The following is a 13790-nucleotide window of genomic DNA, read 5'->3' on the forward strand; positions in this document are numbered from 1 at the left end:
CTCTTATTTTTCTCGATGATTCGAGCTCTGCTGTATCTATTACTTTAGTTGGGTGTAAAAAAGGAGACGATGCTATCGTATGGCATGCCTTGCCATGTCCTTCGGAGAAACACTAGGATTTTGATGAAAGAAAAAAAAAAAAGACTTGGGATTATGTTCTGGCAAAATGTAGAGCGACGGAGATGTCCAGAAACACACAGCAACGAGGGAGCAAGTCAAGGGAAAAGAAAGAGGAGTGAGAGATTAAAGAGCGTAGACTTCAAGAAAGGTGTGTATTGTGCATGTGCATGTGCATGTACATTTCAACAAGAGTAGTGGAATGTTAAAAGAAAAGGTATCCTACAAAAAAGGTGAGTGAGATGAAACGTCCCCTTCTGACAATAATTACTGTTTCGTCAAGTATGCAAAGTTGCACAAGTGGAATCCAACGTTGCGACAAATGTCCACTCGGCCGCTCGTCCTCTATCTGGCTTCTTTTTTTAGCTTTGGGGGAAACGCAGCGTAGTACCGTGAATGAAATAGAGATGATGGCAAAAGAGTGCGTTGTAAGGGGTGGAAGAGATATAACGAGGGCAAGCAAATGCAACTAGGGTAGGGCGTGTCTAAGTAGAGAGTGTGTGTAAGTAGAAAGTGTGTATAAGTGTGAATGTAAGGAGAAAAGTAGATGTAAGTGTGTGTATGTGTAGGATATGTAAGATGCATGTGGAGGATATGTGTATGTAGATACGTACAACGTGGTGAATCTATTCGACGAGTAAATCAATCATTTTCATTTTCTTCCCATTCTGTTACAATGCGTATGTGTGCATGCGTGCATGCGTGAAATCATCATCATTCATTCATTCATCCCCGACCAGCTTTGGTAAGCAATACGCATATTTTGACCATGAATCGCATCGTTGCTTACGTTAGCTCTCACCTTTTGTTACATGCACATGATATGCAACTCCAACCCATCCTTACATAATCTATGCCCAACTGATCGATTGCGCAGTGCAGTACGAAGAAAAATTGCGATTGTCATCACACAAAGCCACACACACACTCTCTCATAATAATACGAAAAATAAAAAAAAATAAAAAATTAAATAAATTGATTGAGACCCCTACTGATTCAATATCTCGTGTTTTGTCTAGTTCTCGCGCTGTGTCTTGCCACCAAGGTTCCTCCATTTTCGTCTTTTATCTTTGTCTCTTGTCGCATCGCATATTTTTACTACATTTGGTGCATCTGTCGATGTGCGTCTGTTGGTGTCGCAGTCATAGTCGCAGTCGCATTGCATTGCATTGCATCTTGGAGGAAAAGGAAATTGCGGCATGCTGAAGCACACACACACGCATCTCCTTCGCTTGCTTTGAACCGCATCGTCATTAGTGAAGCATCATCATCATCACCGTCCGTCGAGGTACACTGAATACGTTGCAATACTCTATCTACCGTTATCGAAATATTGCGCGGGTCAGCGTAGGTCAGGGTTTGCGAATGTCGCTTCTCATCAGGTAGAAGGGATTCGACAGCAGTAGATACAATCGATAACAGTAGATACCATTCAACATGATTTGATACCATTCAGTATAATTAGATACCGGCAAATACCATTAGATACCATCAAACACCATTAGGTTCTACTGTACTGCCCTGCCCTGCCCTGCCCTGTCTGTCTCTCTTCCACTGCCTGTTACGGCTGAATGGCTATCGGCCCCACCTACCGCACGACTTACTCGAGCGCTCCCTTCCCTACTCTCTTACCAACGAGCTTAATTCCTTTGTCTCGATGCCCGAGATTGCGAGGCCGTCCATACAAAACCGTCGCTATTCCTCCGTCCGTCCCACTGTTCCACCTCACCTTTTCCTTTCCAGACCAGACCGGAGGGGAAGCGCGTGTAAAGGATGCGATAGGAGAGCACAAGCATAGCATACAACACAAAAGACACACAGGGACACCGACAGAGAAAGGACAGACAGATGTTGTGATATGCAAAGGGAAGACAGAGACAAGGCAAGGCAAGGCAAGGCAAAGCAAAGCAAAGCAATCGGCAAAATGTGAGTCAGCAATATGAGTCGGCAAAACAAATGATCAAGACAACAAGACAAGAACAATGAGGATTTCAACATTACAACGACGATTCAACATAACGACGACGATGATTCAACAAAACAACAATACAATCATTTAGAGAAATACATTTTTATAATTCGTCTTTAAAATCCTTCTTCATAACGCCTCTTATCACCGTTTCTCTCTTTCTCTCTCTCTCTACGTCGCACTCATCGTCTTCTACGTCGCCCTTCTTCGCCCTCTTCTCCCCTCCCTCTTCTCCCTTTCACCTTCCTTTCTGCCTTGCACCAGTTGAATCGTCCCCTCAACACACTCCAACGCACTCCTCCTTCAACATACATCCTAGCAAAGTAAAACGCAAAACTTGTCCTCTTTGTTCTCTCGCTCTTCTATTCGTACACGACTCCTCGTCTTCTAACCTCCCATGAGTTCATCCATGCCATTCTGGTCACTTTTACGCGTTGTCCATTCTTGCCTTCCTCTTCTTGCCCTTCACTCTACACCCTTCCCATTTTGTCTCGGCTTTCCCTCGTTGCTGTTGGTTTGGTTCGCCTGGCTGCGTATCTCTATTTCCTATGTGTCATGAATGCGTCACTATGTGCACTCTTTTCTCATGCATTTAGGATTGTTTTGCAGCTTAGGTCATCTCGTCTTTCTAAACTCTCGGCCCGTACGGCAGTTTATCATGACGACTCCCTCCGTAACGAATGGCGTCACAATGACTTAGCGGTGAATCGTGAAAATATTAAAATGCTTTATCTCCCCCGTGTATAAAAGCATTCTGTGTAGAAATTTCTATACTTAAAATCAGTTGTCTTTTTCTCTCTCCAAAGTAAATTTCCTTTGTTGATTTTTACTCTTTGCTGCTGTTGCTGTTGCTTACCAACTACAGTTCATCCCAATCTTATATTAAAGTCTTATTCTTTTTCTCCTTTCTTGTTTGATCAGTGGATTTCCCCCCTCTTGATATATAATAATTTATTATTTATTCAATTTAAACTATACTTTATTATTTTAACCCAAATTCTTCTGTGCTCTTCTACCACCTAAACCAAATCTATTCTATTCTATTCTATTCTATCTATCTAGCTAATCAACTTGTTCAACAAAAAAAGTTTATTAGTCTTGTTTTTACTAGTTGGTTTTATCTTATTATTATCTATTCTATCCTAATTTTTTGTTTTGTGTGTGTCTCCTCTGTCTGTGCGCCCAATCCTCATCAAACTGAAATTGGAAAATAAAAGAAACTATCAATTAATTTTTCTTTTCTTCCTCTTTTTGTTTTAATCTTATTACTTTTCTACGAGTATTTTATTATTATTCTCTTTTTTTTTTCAATCACTCTTCCTAAATTTTAAATATGGTTGGAATCAGACAATACGGTGTTTTCACCTGGGTTTTCCGGACTTTCCAATTGGCCATTGATACCATTGTCTTGGCTTTGGCTTCTGCCCTTGTCAATCAACAAACCTCCGGTGGCTCTCCCGGTAAGATTAACTTTTCCGTCGCCGTTGGCTCCTTTGCCATTCTCACCTTCTTCCTTACTGCCGTCGGTCGCTTCCTTCCCACCATCTTGGGTAATCCTTGGTTGATTGCCTTTTACGACTTTGTCAACTGGGTCTTTGCACTCACCGGTGGTTGCTGTATCGCCGTCGCCATTCGTGTCCATGCTTGCGACAATCAAAAATATCTCGACCGCAACCACTACACCCAAGGTTCCATGAGACGTTGCCAAGAGTTGAAGGCCTTGTGTTTCTTCCTTTGGTTTATGTTTGGTCTCTATGTTGCTTCCTTCATTGTTCAAATCTTCATTGCCAAGAACGACACTCCTAACTACACCTTCCGTGGTCGTGGTCGTGGAAAGGGAAGTGGCCCTGCCGTCGCCCCTCGCCCCGTCATGTCTGCCGTTTAAAAAAGTCAAACTTTTTCCACCTCCCTTAAAAAAAGTTTGCCATCCTTCTTTGCCGCTATGATCCAGATTGTCCCTTTTTCTCTCCCACTTCCCTCTTCTTCCTCTTTTTCTGGAAAAAAGAAGATTTTTCATTGGGAGGGAAAAAGTGTCTTTCTCAAAGCAAATGCTTTACACATTTACTCTTTTTTTCTCTCTCTCTTAGCAACTGCTTTGTGAGGTAGGCGGGTTGGTGTTTTTTTGGGTGCGTTTGTTTAGGTGTGCGTTTGTTTAGGTGTGCGTTTGTTTAGGTGTGCGTTTGTTTAGGTGTGCGTGTACGTGTGTGTGTGTACGTGTGTGTGTGTACGTGTGTGTGTGTGTGTATATGGGTGTGATTTAATTTATTTTTGTCAAGGCGGTTGGTTTGTCGTCGGCGGCTCTTGTAATTCTTTTCTTATGTCGATTGCAGTATGTTCTCAATTGACGATATATTTTTCTTATTTTTTTAAAAAAGTTTCCCCTTCCTCTTTTACTGGTTTCTTTTTCTTTTACTTGAAAACGTAGCATTAGGGGGGAATTTTTTTTAAAACGTTGGGTTTGGTGACACGGTTTTCTTATTAATCCTAATTAGTCTACAAGATTACCCGTTCATCTTTTTTCCCCGTGACTTTTTCGAGTTCTTGCACAGAGAAATCTGCCACTCTTTCACTTATTCTCTTCTCTTTATTATTATTATTTGCTTGGTTCGAAATTTCGAGATTGATGTAAAGTCACTAAACCTTTTCAATGTCTGTGTGCATATGTTGCGTTGTACATGAAAAAAAAATTAAAACAACAGAGACGAAGTGTGGTTTTCTGTTAGAGCACGCGGGCTCGTTTACATTTATTTTTTCTTTCTTTTTCTCTCTCTCCAATCAGGAAAATTCGAAAAAAAATTTCATTGGTCGTCGATTTTTTTTTAAACAAAAATTTACTACTCTTTGGCAGCCAAGCCAGTCTAGTTTAGTCTAGTCAGCCAACCAACCAGCATTTTTTTCATATTCTCTTTTTTTTTCTCTTTTCTAATCACCACCGCTCTCCACTCTGAAAAACGTGCCAATTGTTTTACACGCTTTTCACTTTATCTCTACAAAGTTGTGTGTCTTTTGATATTGTATAGCTTGTGCAAATCTAGCGCTATAGGAGGATGTTGTTTATCCCTTATTTGTTTGTTTCTCTTCTCCTCCCTTTGTAAGGAATGTTTATATTTCCCTAAAGCAATTTAAAACCTATTATTTATCCTTCCAGAATGGAACCTTTCCTTTTTTCCTTTACTTAGACATCACTCTTCTTCTGTGGTAAATTTTTTTTTAAAGAAATTTTTTGCTTGCAATGGACTGGGGTATATTAGTACCCTACCTTGTGGTAAATTGAAAGAGATTGCTCTCAGTGTATGTGTGTGTGTGTGTGTGTGTAAAAAGGGAAATGCTGTTTCATTTGTCTTTTTTTTATATATGGAGACTTGGTGTTATATTTTTGATTTTCCTCAAATTCTCTTTTTCTCAAATACTTTTTTAAACAAAATGATGTTTGGGTTGGCGACAACTGTTAATAATTTTCCTCTTTATAATAATTTTTTCGTCAGTTCCAATTTAATGAAAGTGGGCAGTTAGTTACTTAGTTTTATATACAACGTTTCCAAAACAAGTGCAGTCGCGAGACTTTAGGAAAGTATAGTAAATCGAGTTATATAAATTTTTTTATCTTTTATTTTATTTACTAAGTTTGATTTGACTTTGTTAGCAAGAGGAGGCTATATTATTATTCTTAGGTAGTCATGAGATATCTGGCCCAAACGAATTTATGATGGAAGAGTTTTTGTTTTTGGCTGCAAACTTTTATTTTGTCTGTATGTTTTGCTTTTATTTTTGGCGCCGTGAAAGGAGAATTTTTCAATTCACTTGTTATTTGAATAATTGAATAAATAAATTTGATATTTTAATTAACCGTTATTTGGTTTGTTTATAAGTATTATGAGACATATACATTGTAGAGGATTTGTAATAGTGTAACGAATGATTTTGTATATTAAATGTTTAATTACACTGTCACTGCTTTGAGTAAAGAGCATCTCTTTCCTTGTGATAAGCAAATAATTTTGAGTGTAAAATGTTACAAAAAAAATTATTTATATCCCCATTTACACTTTTCAAATCTCATAGTTTACTAAAACATGTATTTGTCTAATCACCCTACCCAAAATCCCGTACAGATTGCCCGACCAAAGATAATTCGAATGTTTGAACTGCTTTTTACGTGCACAAAGAAATTGTGATTATATTAAATTAAATAAACTAACTATAACAACTAAACGAAACAAATCCCACGTTTGCGACGGCAAACTAAATCGATCATCCAAAGTCCGTGAAAAACGCTCAAGGGAGTATGTAATTTATGTATGTACAAGATAGACGAGAAAGTAAAAAATCCAACTAGACTGTAATAATGCTGGGCTCTACTTATATATGTATGCATATGCAAAACAAAAAAAAAGAAAACATGCTCCCATAATAAGCCAACCATCAACTTCATATAGTAACAACGAAAGTATCAAACAATACACTAGGCATCATTAGTCGTTTCGTTCTATGGCCCGCACACACCCAAAGCGGGAGGAATAAGGTAAAATCGAACCCAAGCTCAAAAAAATCAAAGCCAAGGAGATCATAAAAAATGACAAAAAGAGCAGACAGGTAATACAAACATTAAAAAAATGACATTAAGAGCATTGTGGTGCACTTAAAGTCTTGTTCAAATCAAACGAAGTAACGATATACAACCCATCATTTATGATTTTAATATGGTGCATTGACAATGTCGTGCTTGGATCGTAATTTTTTTACCGGAGTGCAGATAGATTCCCGAGTTGGTCTACGCAGCGATGATTTGTCCACCATAGCTACGTCGTCAGGTAGAGCCACAATCAGACTACGATCGGTTCCAAACCTAAAGTCTTCAGCTTGAACATTGGCATCGTATCTTCGAATCTTATAACTATCCGTAAATCCTCGTTTAACACGATCCAAGTTCCAGCTGATCAAAAATGGGCCTATACTGGATACAATAGTTGTTTCCTTTGCGTCAATTCCGGTATTGAATTTAGCTGGTGTAAAGGATGCACCTCCCTTGAGCTCTCTCTGCATCATCGCTATATGTTGTGGACTTAGCTGTAGTCGTTTAGGTTTTGGCTTTTTATCTTTGGCGAAATTACGCTCAAAACCCAAACGACCGGCATATCGACCCTCTTTGATACGGGTGTCAATCAACAAAATATATGTTTTACAGGTAGCTAGCACAAAATCACCAGACGCTGTGACATCCACCCCGATAATCGCCTCACCAAGCGCTGGTAAAGCAGTCTTTGCGTTCACACCAATACGATCAAATAGACGGATGTCACCTTTGTTACTAGCAACTGCTATATAACCGTTTTCAGTTGTAGCAGCAGAACTAAAGTCATTCTTAGTAGCATACTGCTTGAACTGTTCAGCAACCAGTTTATTGCCCTCCACACGAGGATCAATTCGGAAGATGGAATTGTTTGAAAGACCAATCAAGGTTTGTTCAGCTGTCATTTGTGCGAATTTGTTGTCTGGTGTAAATGTAACGAGAGGAACATCATCGTGGACTTTCCACTCGTCAACGATCTTTCCATATTCAATATCCATATGATACAGACTATGTGGCGCATTTTCAGTTTGGAATAAAATCGAAGAATCTTGATTGTGTAACATCAGCTTGCTAGGTCGGAGTGATTTGCCCTTAGGCGTTGAAAGATTGTTCAAAGCGGTTTGGAATTTTAACCCTTTTTCGTCGACATGCTTAAAAACGCCAATTTTGTTGTTTCGGACGACGTAAGATCTATCGTTTTTATATCCTACCGCTAACAAACTGTTATGCTCTTTAGCAGCTTCCTTTCGCCATCTTGATTCATCCAAATCATCAGCCTCACCGTCACTAAAATCTGCAAACGAATCTTCGAAATCGCTGGCTTCCTCATCCTCCTCTTCCTCTTCCTCCTTCCTGCTTAACAACTGTTGACGAGCAAACTCCTCGTCTTCACTATCTTCTAATTCTTCATCTTCATGAAAGGTTTCCATAACATAATCACGCTGTTCATCATCAATTTTGAGCCAACGCTGTTGGTTGAGACTTTCCCAAAGTGCACGCATTAGCAGTTCCTGAAATTGCTCCATGCGAACTTGCGAATCGAATCGTAACAACCATGAAAAGGCATTACTATTGGCGTCAAAATAATTCCAAATAAACGAAAGATGTTCAAAAGAAAATACTGGATTCATGTCTGCATCTACAGACTGGCTTAACCATGTCTTCTCTTCAGTGCTTATAGTAAACCAATAATTCCAATCTCCCAAGTCAAATACGCTCGCTTCCACATTTGGATCTTGTAAAATAAAAACCTCCTCAACTGCATCGAATAAATGTAATTCAGCACTTATTGTTCCCATTAGCTCGCCCTCTAGGCTCTTGATATTTTCAGTTTTGGTGACCTCTTCTTTTTCCGGATTAACAATCGAGGTTTGCTGTTGAACTAGAGGCTCTTCAGCTTCCTGTTGTCCTAAAAGATATTTTTTTGCAATCTCATCATCCAATTGCTCTTGCTTTTTTAAACGCATCAAGTCTTCGGACTCCAAATCCAACTTGGTGACAATATTTTCTAAACTGTCCACTTCCTTTGATGGTCGAGTAATGGGATTGCTAAATTGCTCCAAGTCGGCAAGCGTAGCCTTTTCGTGAGATTGTCGGTATTTGCGTTCGTACATACACTGCAAAGCTACCATTTCAAAGGTATAAGCAACGCCTTCTTGTAAACAATTCTCACACGTAAACTCGTACAACGTGCCATCTTGAAAGTCTGGGTTATCCCACATTATCGTGATGCTGTCTTTATTTACGTCAAATCTCAAGTGCAATTTTTCGTCTAGTAAAAACGACTGTTCGTCCTCAGCTTCGTCTCCATCATCTTCTAGCTCTTCTTCTCCTTCTTCGTATGCTCTTTGTATGACAAGCTGATACTGAAATTCCGCCGTTGTTCGTCGAATTGACGCACTTGCATCCTTGAACCTATACAATCGTTAGCTGTACGAACCCAATACAAATATTAATGATTTATCTCATTCCGTTCAAACTTACATGCACTCCCTGTAATTTTCATGCACCGAATACAGCTGCCCATAAGGGATTTGAACAATTTCGGTCGAATTCGTGTTACCCCATATGTACTTCCTAGATCTTAAGTTAGTATTGTTATTTCATCAATTGCGACTTTAGCACTTACCCCAATGATTTTAGCATAAACATTGTTAATTTTTGAGTATTTTTCTTTGCTTGACAAGCGCTATTTTATACAAATGAGAAATCAGAGGTATATGCTGAGCATAAAATCGTTCAGCCAGGCATGATGAAATACGCCGATATCAAGTAACAATGTTACTTATGTTTACATTTAAAGGCGTCCCTAATACAAAACGCTAGCTGAATAAGCAAGATGAATAATCATACACAATTTCAAAGTTATTTTACTTTTTCAATTACAAATATTATTAAAAGAAAAGCACCGAATTAGAAAATGGAATGCAAAATGTGAAACGAGTAATTGATGCAAAGTCCATATAAATATATGATCGTTAACTTTAACGCCTTGTTCAAAAGTGCTATTAAATAGGGATTTCTTGCTTACAGACAAATTGGCATAAACGGTCAATCATTATCCCGATTAAATTAAAAATTGATGAACAGTGCACAAAACAAAAGCATTTTCACCTTGACATGAGAATATCAAAAATTATTAGGCCTCTTATAAATTAAATTCGTCAAATAAAAGAACGGCGCGACTATGGTTCATAGATACATGGATATGTCAAACAGTGTCTAAAGGGGAATGCAAAAAAATGATGAAATGCTAAATCATAAGTAGCTTAAAAATGAAAATGAAGAAAAGCCAATGAGGAGTTGATGTTGTCCTTCCAAAAAAAATTATACCAACTATTTGAGTGAAAACCGATCTCGTTGGTTTCTTCAAGCATTAGGAGTATTCTCAGTCCCGCCAGTTTTTTGTAAAGGTTGTGAAACAAGCGATATACGGCGTACTGGTTGTTTCAGTGCAGTTGTAATTATAGGACTCAGAGTATGAGTTGGCCATTTGGAAGAATGAGAACTTTTGTTTTTCGCGACATTAGAATGCAATGACAATGACGTTAAGCTATTTCGGGCATCTCTCGAAGGAACAAGAAAAGAGCGATCGTTGTTCATATTATGTTTATCTAAAGATTTTTCCACTTTCGGTTTCGAATCTTTATTCTTTATTTCAACAGGAGGTACGGAACTAGTAGTGGGAACTTCACTAAATCGAACTCGTTTCTTCAAAGGCTTCTTTAGAACTCGAGCAGCTTTGGATGGTGAGCGAGCCTTGAATCGACTAGGAGAGCGAGGTATTTCAAACATTGATAATAGAGGTGCTTTTCCTTTTTCAATTAAATTGGGAACTTGAATGGTTGGCTCTGAAGGTACTATTCCAACCAATTGGTCAAAGGCCCTTGCAAGGGATTCATTAACATCAATGGCATTTCCTGGTAACAGGGGGAATAGTAGGAATAGGTTCTGGATAAGCTTACGAGACGTTGAAGAGAATGTTTCAGACTCATGCTTGGCATCAAGAATTTGGTTTTCGATAATAGATTTCAACAAATCGACGTCGTCTTGCAACATGTCAGCATACATATCAGCCCCCTCACCTTTGAACGAAGACACTATATGAGAAATACTGTTTTGAAAAGTTTTGCAGATTTCTTCTGGATTAACTTTGGCAGTAATCAAGCTTCTTTGATCGTATAACTTTGCAAGTCTTGTTTCGACAGATTTTATATTATGCCCCGACATAGCATCACTTTCCTTAGCAATGGAAATCCACATCTTTGTTAATGTGATTTCATCTTCAATCCTTCTCAATGTACGTACATGTTCAATTAGTGATTTCTGCAGATCCCTTGAACCATCAAATGAGTTTTTGAGCATGCTTCTAGCATCTAACATTTTAATTTCTCGAGAAGAAATTTTTCGTACCTCCTTATTTAAAGCCAATTGCTTAGACTCTTCAGCAATCCTCTTTTGAAGTATGCTAACCTTTTGTCGTAATTCGTAAATGGTGCGTACATATTCACTTACATGCCTATCTACGCTCACCACGTTTCTCGAAACCTTCGTTTTGATGTTTTTGGCTCGATTGCCATACTTTAAGGTATTATGTGTCTCATCATAATGCTCCGACGACGGTGAGATACAAACTATCATACACGTGCGGCAATTTCCGCCTAAACTGAACTTTAAAAGACGAGTCAACTTCGAGTCTCTATATGGAACATGTTGTCGACGACGAGGTTCGCACAACGAGTTGATGCAATTTCCCAATGCCAGTAAAGACCGATTGATGTTTGCTCCTTCTACTAAACGTTTGCCTCTATTTTTCGTTGCACTCGCTCTCTCTGAGCCTGCTAAATCAATAAAAGAGAATACGGAACGGACTTTATGGGAATTTTGGGACTCTGATTCCTCCTGCTTCTCACCCGATTTCGGAGTTTGCGTGATATAAATCTGTAAAACGGCATGCGAGCGTGACGAAACAGCATTGGCTTCTGTTGGTGACATGGTTCGATTACTGTTTCCACGAATAATAATCTCCATTACTTCTTCCAAATTAGTTGGTGTAAAATATGAGAGACCAGGAACGGATACGTTTTGCTCAGCATCTTCACAAATATTTAACGATTTTGGTTTTTCCATAGAAAGGGGATCCTGTACTAAAAGATCTCGAATCTTTTCATTATATATTTCAAGATATGAGACACTAATGTCGACGTTCATCGTTCGCTTGAGTCCTTCAACTCTATCTAACAATGCCCTCATCGTTAAAAAAATAATGCCTGGATCGTCTGGTCTACCACTGATTGTGTGTGTCTTACCACATCCTGTAGCACCATATGCAAACACAGTGGCATTATATCCCTGCAAAACACTGTCCAACAACGGCTCTGTGGTACCCTTGTAAACATCCTCCTGTGAGGCTTCTTCACCAAAAAGACGATCAAATGCATATCGAACATCCCGAAAGCGTTTCCCTGCAGGTAATAGCGATTTTTGGACTTTGGCCAATGGATTTTCTTCAGGAGGATCGAAAATTAGCACGTTATCGTCTAAAACACGCACAATTTTTCGAATTCCATTCGTACAAAAAGTATTCGAAGATGTATTTGACACTGCCAAACTTCCATCTCCAAGAAATTCTTTGGATTTCGGAGTTTCCGCGAGCAATCCCTTTTCTCTTTCAGTAAACGGTCGTACACGAACTTGATGGTCAGTTTCGAAGGATTTTTTTGAAATTCTTACCTGCAACGGAAATTGAAGACCCTTCTTTCATAGCAGTATCGTAATACTGATTCTAGGAATGAATTTGTTTTAGTTGTGTGAAGCTATTAAGAAGAACACAAGTATGGGAAGCTTGAAATGTAAACAATGAAAAAATTACCAAGAAAAATACAAGAAAAATAAAATAAAACTATTAAAAATAAAATATACAAGTTATTTATGTATTTTAAATCCCCAAATAGTTACTTTTATATTTAGCAGTCACTTTTTATGAGTTGGTATCGAATTTGGTATAGCATTCCAATCCAGCTAAATTAACGGTTAACCCAGTAGTAACGGTAAAATGGCAGGTGTTAGCGTAAAGGACGTCGATGCTCAGCAGTTTATCAATGCTTATGCTGCTTTTTTAAAGCGCTCCGGTAGGTAGAAGATTGAGCTGTTAATGGGAACTTTTGGTTGTAGAAGGTTTTCATCTGTCTGATCACAGAATAAGATTGTTTAGCATACGTGTGAAATTGACAGTGAACTTGTAGCTTATTAACATTTACTCACTCATTTCTTTCTATAAAGCAAGTTTCTAACTGATCCGTAGGTAAAATGACCACTCCTCAGTGGATTGATATTGTCAAGACCGGTACTCACAAGGAATTAGCTCCGTACGATCCTGATTGGTACTACGTTCGTGCTGCCGCTATTGCTCGTCACATTTACCTTCGTAAGCAAGTCGGTGTTGGTCGTCTCTGCAAGGTCTATGGTGGTTCCGTCAACCGTGGCATGCGTCCTTCTCATCACCGTGATGGATCTGGCAGTGTCCAACGCAAAGTCGTTCAAAGTTTGGAAAAAATCGGTGTCCTCGAGAAGTCCGACAACGGTGGCCGTCGTATCTCACAACAAGGTCAACGTGACTTGGACCGCATTGCATACTCCTTACTCGAGGATGAAGAATAAAAAAAGGAATAGCTTAATCAATAAATGATGTTTCGTGGGTTGTTATACCATTAATTGTTTTGTGTAAAGGTATGCTGTTCTCGTAATTACTGGTCTTGGCACCATAACTTCATAGTACGTATATGACTGAAGCGTCAATGTCAGTGCGCTATTGGTAAAATCATTAAGATTTAAAAATATCTGAAGCAAGAATTCTTTATTTTTTTTGTTTGGAATTCGTCTAGTTGAAGCACTTTCGGTAATCGCAGAGCTTTAGCGTCTCTCAAACGTCTGTTTTAGCTAATAGTTAAAAAACGATTATCCTACCAATTCATAATCAAAATATCCTTTTGATGAGTTTATTTAGTCAACATTATGTTTGCTTATTACAAATCGTCTCTAATTATTGTACCTCATATATTAGCTAAATATACAAGGACAAGGGACAATATTTTATTATATCCTGCTATTAAGATTATGCAAATAGAAGCATT

At 38.6% G+C, this 13790-nt stretch overlaps 5 protein-coding genes and 11 long non-coding RNA genes across 16 annotated transcripts, besides 1 other annotated feature; 11 read left to right on the top strand and 5 right to left on the bottom strand.

Moving 5' to 3' along the window:
- Positions 1-55: part of a sequence feature (RNA overlapping with rRNA (SPOM_SPNCRNA.1366) was converted to a misc_feature.) that runs on past the window's edge.
- Positions 56-69: 14 nt separating this feature from the next.
- On the top strand, positions 70-643 carry SPOM_SPBC1685.17 (uncharacterized protein; the record flags this gene model as incomplete). The annotated part of the gene is made up of 1 exon (NM_001355870.2): positions 70-643. One exon carries the CDS (start codon positions 70-72, stop codon positions 313-315), a length of 246 nt encoding a protein of 81 aa, NP_001343141.1. The 3' UTR covers positions 316-643.
- Positions 601-2939, top strand: SPOM_SPNCRNA.1367. Its single transcript, NR_150243.1, has one exon. It is a non-coding gene; the product is annotated as a non-coding RNA, possible alternative UTR (long non-coding RNA).
- fhn1 (eisosome assembly protein Fhn1) lies at positions 2844-5874 on the top strand. Its single transcript, NM_001021124.3, has one exon. It carries the CDS (start codon positions 3421-3423, stop codon positions 3970-3972), a length of 552 nt encoding a protein of 183 aa, NP_595217.1. The 5' UTR covers positions 2844-3420; the 3' UTR covers positions 3973-5874.
- Positions 3222-4445, bottom strand: SPOM_SPNCRNA.4755. Its single transcript, NR_194112.1, has one exon. It is a non-coding gene; the product is annotated as a non-coding RNA (long non-coding RNA).
- Positions 4373-5696, top strand: SPOM_SPNCRNA.133. The gene has a single exon (NR_150203.1). It is a non-coding gene; the product is annotated as a non-coding RNA (long non-coding RNA).
- On the bottom strand, positions 5010-5634 carry SPOM_SPNCRNA.134. Its single transcript, NR_150214.1, has one exon. It is a non-coding gene; the product is annotated as a non-coding RNA (long non-coding RNA).
- Positions 5875-6105: 231 nt separating the features above from the next.
- SPOM_SPNCRNA.4756 lies at positions 6106-6452 on the top strand. The gene has a single exon (NR_194113.1). It is a non-coding gene; the product is annotated as a non-coding RNA (long non-coding RNA).
- Positions 6220-9382, bottom strand: vid27 (WD repeat protein, Vid27 family, conserved in fungi and plants). Its single transcript, NM_001021125.3, has 3 exons — positions 9287-9382; positions 9142-9234; positions 6220-9072 (listed from the first exon to the last, which is right to left on the bottom strand). Exons 1-3 carry the CDS (start codon positions 9307-9309, stop codon positions 6783-6785), a joined length of 2406 nt encoding a protein of 801 aa, NP_595218.1. The 5' UTR covers positions 9310-9382; the 3' UTR covers positions 6220-6782.
- On the top strand, positions 6556-9308 carry SPOM_SPNCRNA.4757. The gene has a single exon (NR_194114.1). It is a non-coding gene; the product is annotated as a non-coding RNA (long non-coding RNA).
- A 140-nt stretch (positions 9383-9522) lies between the features above and the next one.
- On the bottom strand, positions 9523-12478 carry klp6 (kinesin-8 family plus-end directed microtubule motor Klp6). Its single transcript, NM_001355876.2, has 2 exons — positions 12391-12478; positions 9523-12350 (listed from the first exon to the last, which is right to left on the bottom strand). The coding sequence occupies exons 1-2, from the start codon at positions 12419-12421 to the stop codon at positions 10027-10029; spliced, it is 2355 nt and encodes a 784-aa protein (NP_001342739.1). The 5' UTR covers positions 12422-12478; the 3' UTR covers positions 9523-10026.
- On the top strand, positions 9560-9918 carry SPOM_SPNCRNA.4758. The gene has a single exon (NR_194115.1). It is a non-coding gene; the product is annotated as a non-coding RNA (long non-coding RNA).
- On the top strand, positions 10094-11129 carry SPOM_SPNCRNA.4759. Its single transcript, NR_194116.1, has one exon. It is a non-coding gene; the product is annotated as a non-coding RNA (long non-coding RNA).
- SPOM_SPNCRNA.4760 lies at positions 11263-11648 on the top strand. Its single transcript, NR_194117.1, has one exon. It is a non-coding gene; the product is annotated as a non-coding RNA (long non-coding RNA).
- On the top strand, positions 11848-12469 carry SPOM_SPNCRNA.4761. The gene has a single exon (NR_194118.1). It is a non-coding gene; the product is annotated as a non-coding RNA (long non-coding RNA).
- A 171-nt stretch (positions 12479-12649) lies between the features above and the next one.
- On the bottom strand, positions 12650-13618 carry SPOM_SPNCRNA.4762. The gene has a single exon (NR_194119.1). It is a non-coding gene; the product is annotated as a non-coding RNA (long non-coding RNA).
- Positions 12672-13371, top strand: rps1902 (40S ribosomal protein eS19). The gene is made up of 2 exons (NM_001021127.3): positions 12672-12788; positions 12962-13371. Exons 1-2 carry the CDS (start codon positions 12713-12715, stop codon positions 13315-13317), a joined length of 432 nt encoding a protein of 143 aa, NP_595221.1. The 5' UTR covers positions 12672-12712; the 3' UTR covers positions 13318-13371.
- Positions 13619-13790: the final 172 nt, after the last annotated feature.

Source organism: Schizosaccharomyces pombe (assembly GCF_000002945.2).
Source record: "Schizosaccharomyces pombe strain 972h- genome assembly, chromosome: II".
NCBI classification, from domain to species: Eukaryota; Fungi; Ascomycota; class Schizosaccharomycetes; order Schizosaccharomycetales; family Schizosaccharomycetaceae; genus Schizosaccharomyces; species Schizosaccharomyces pombe.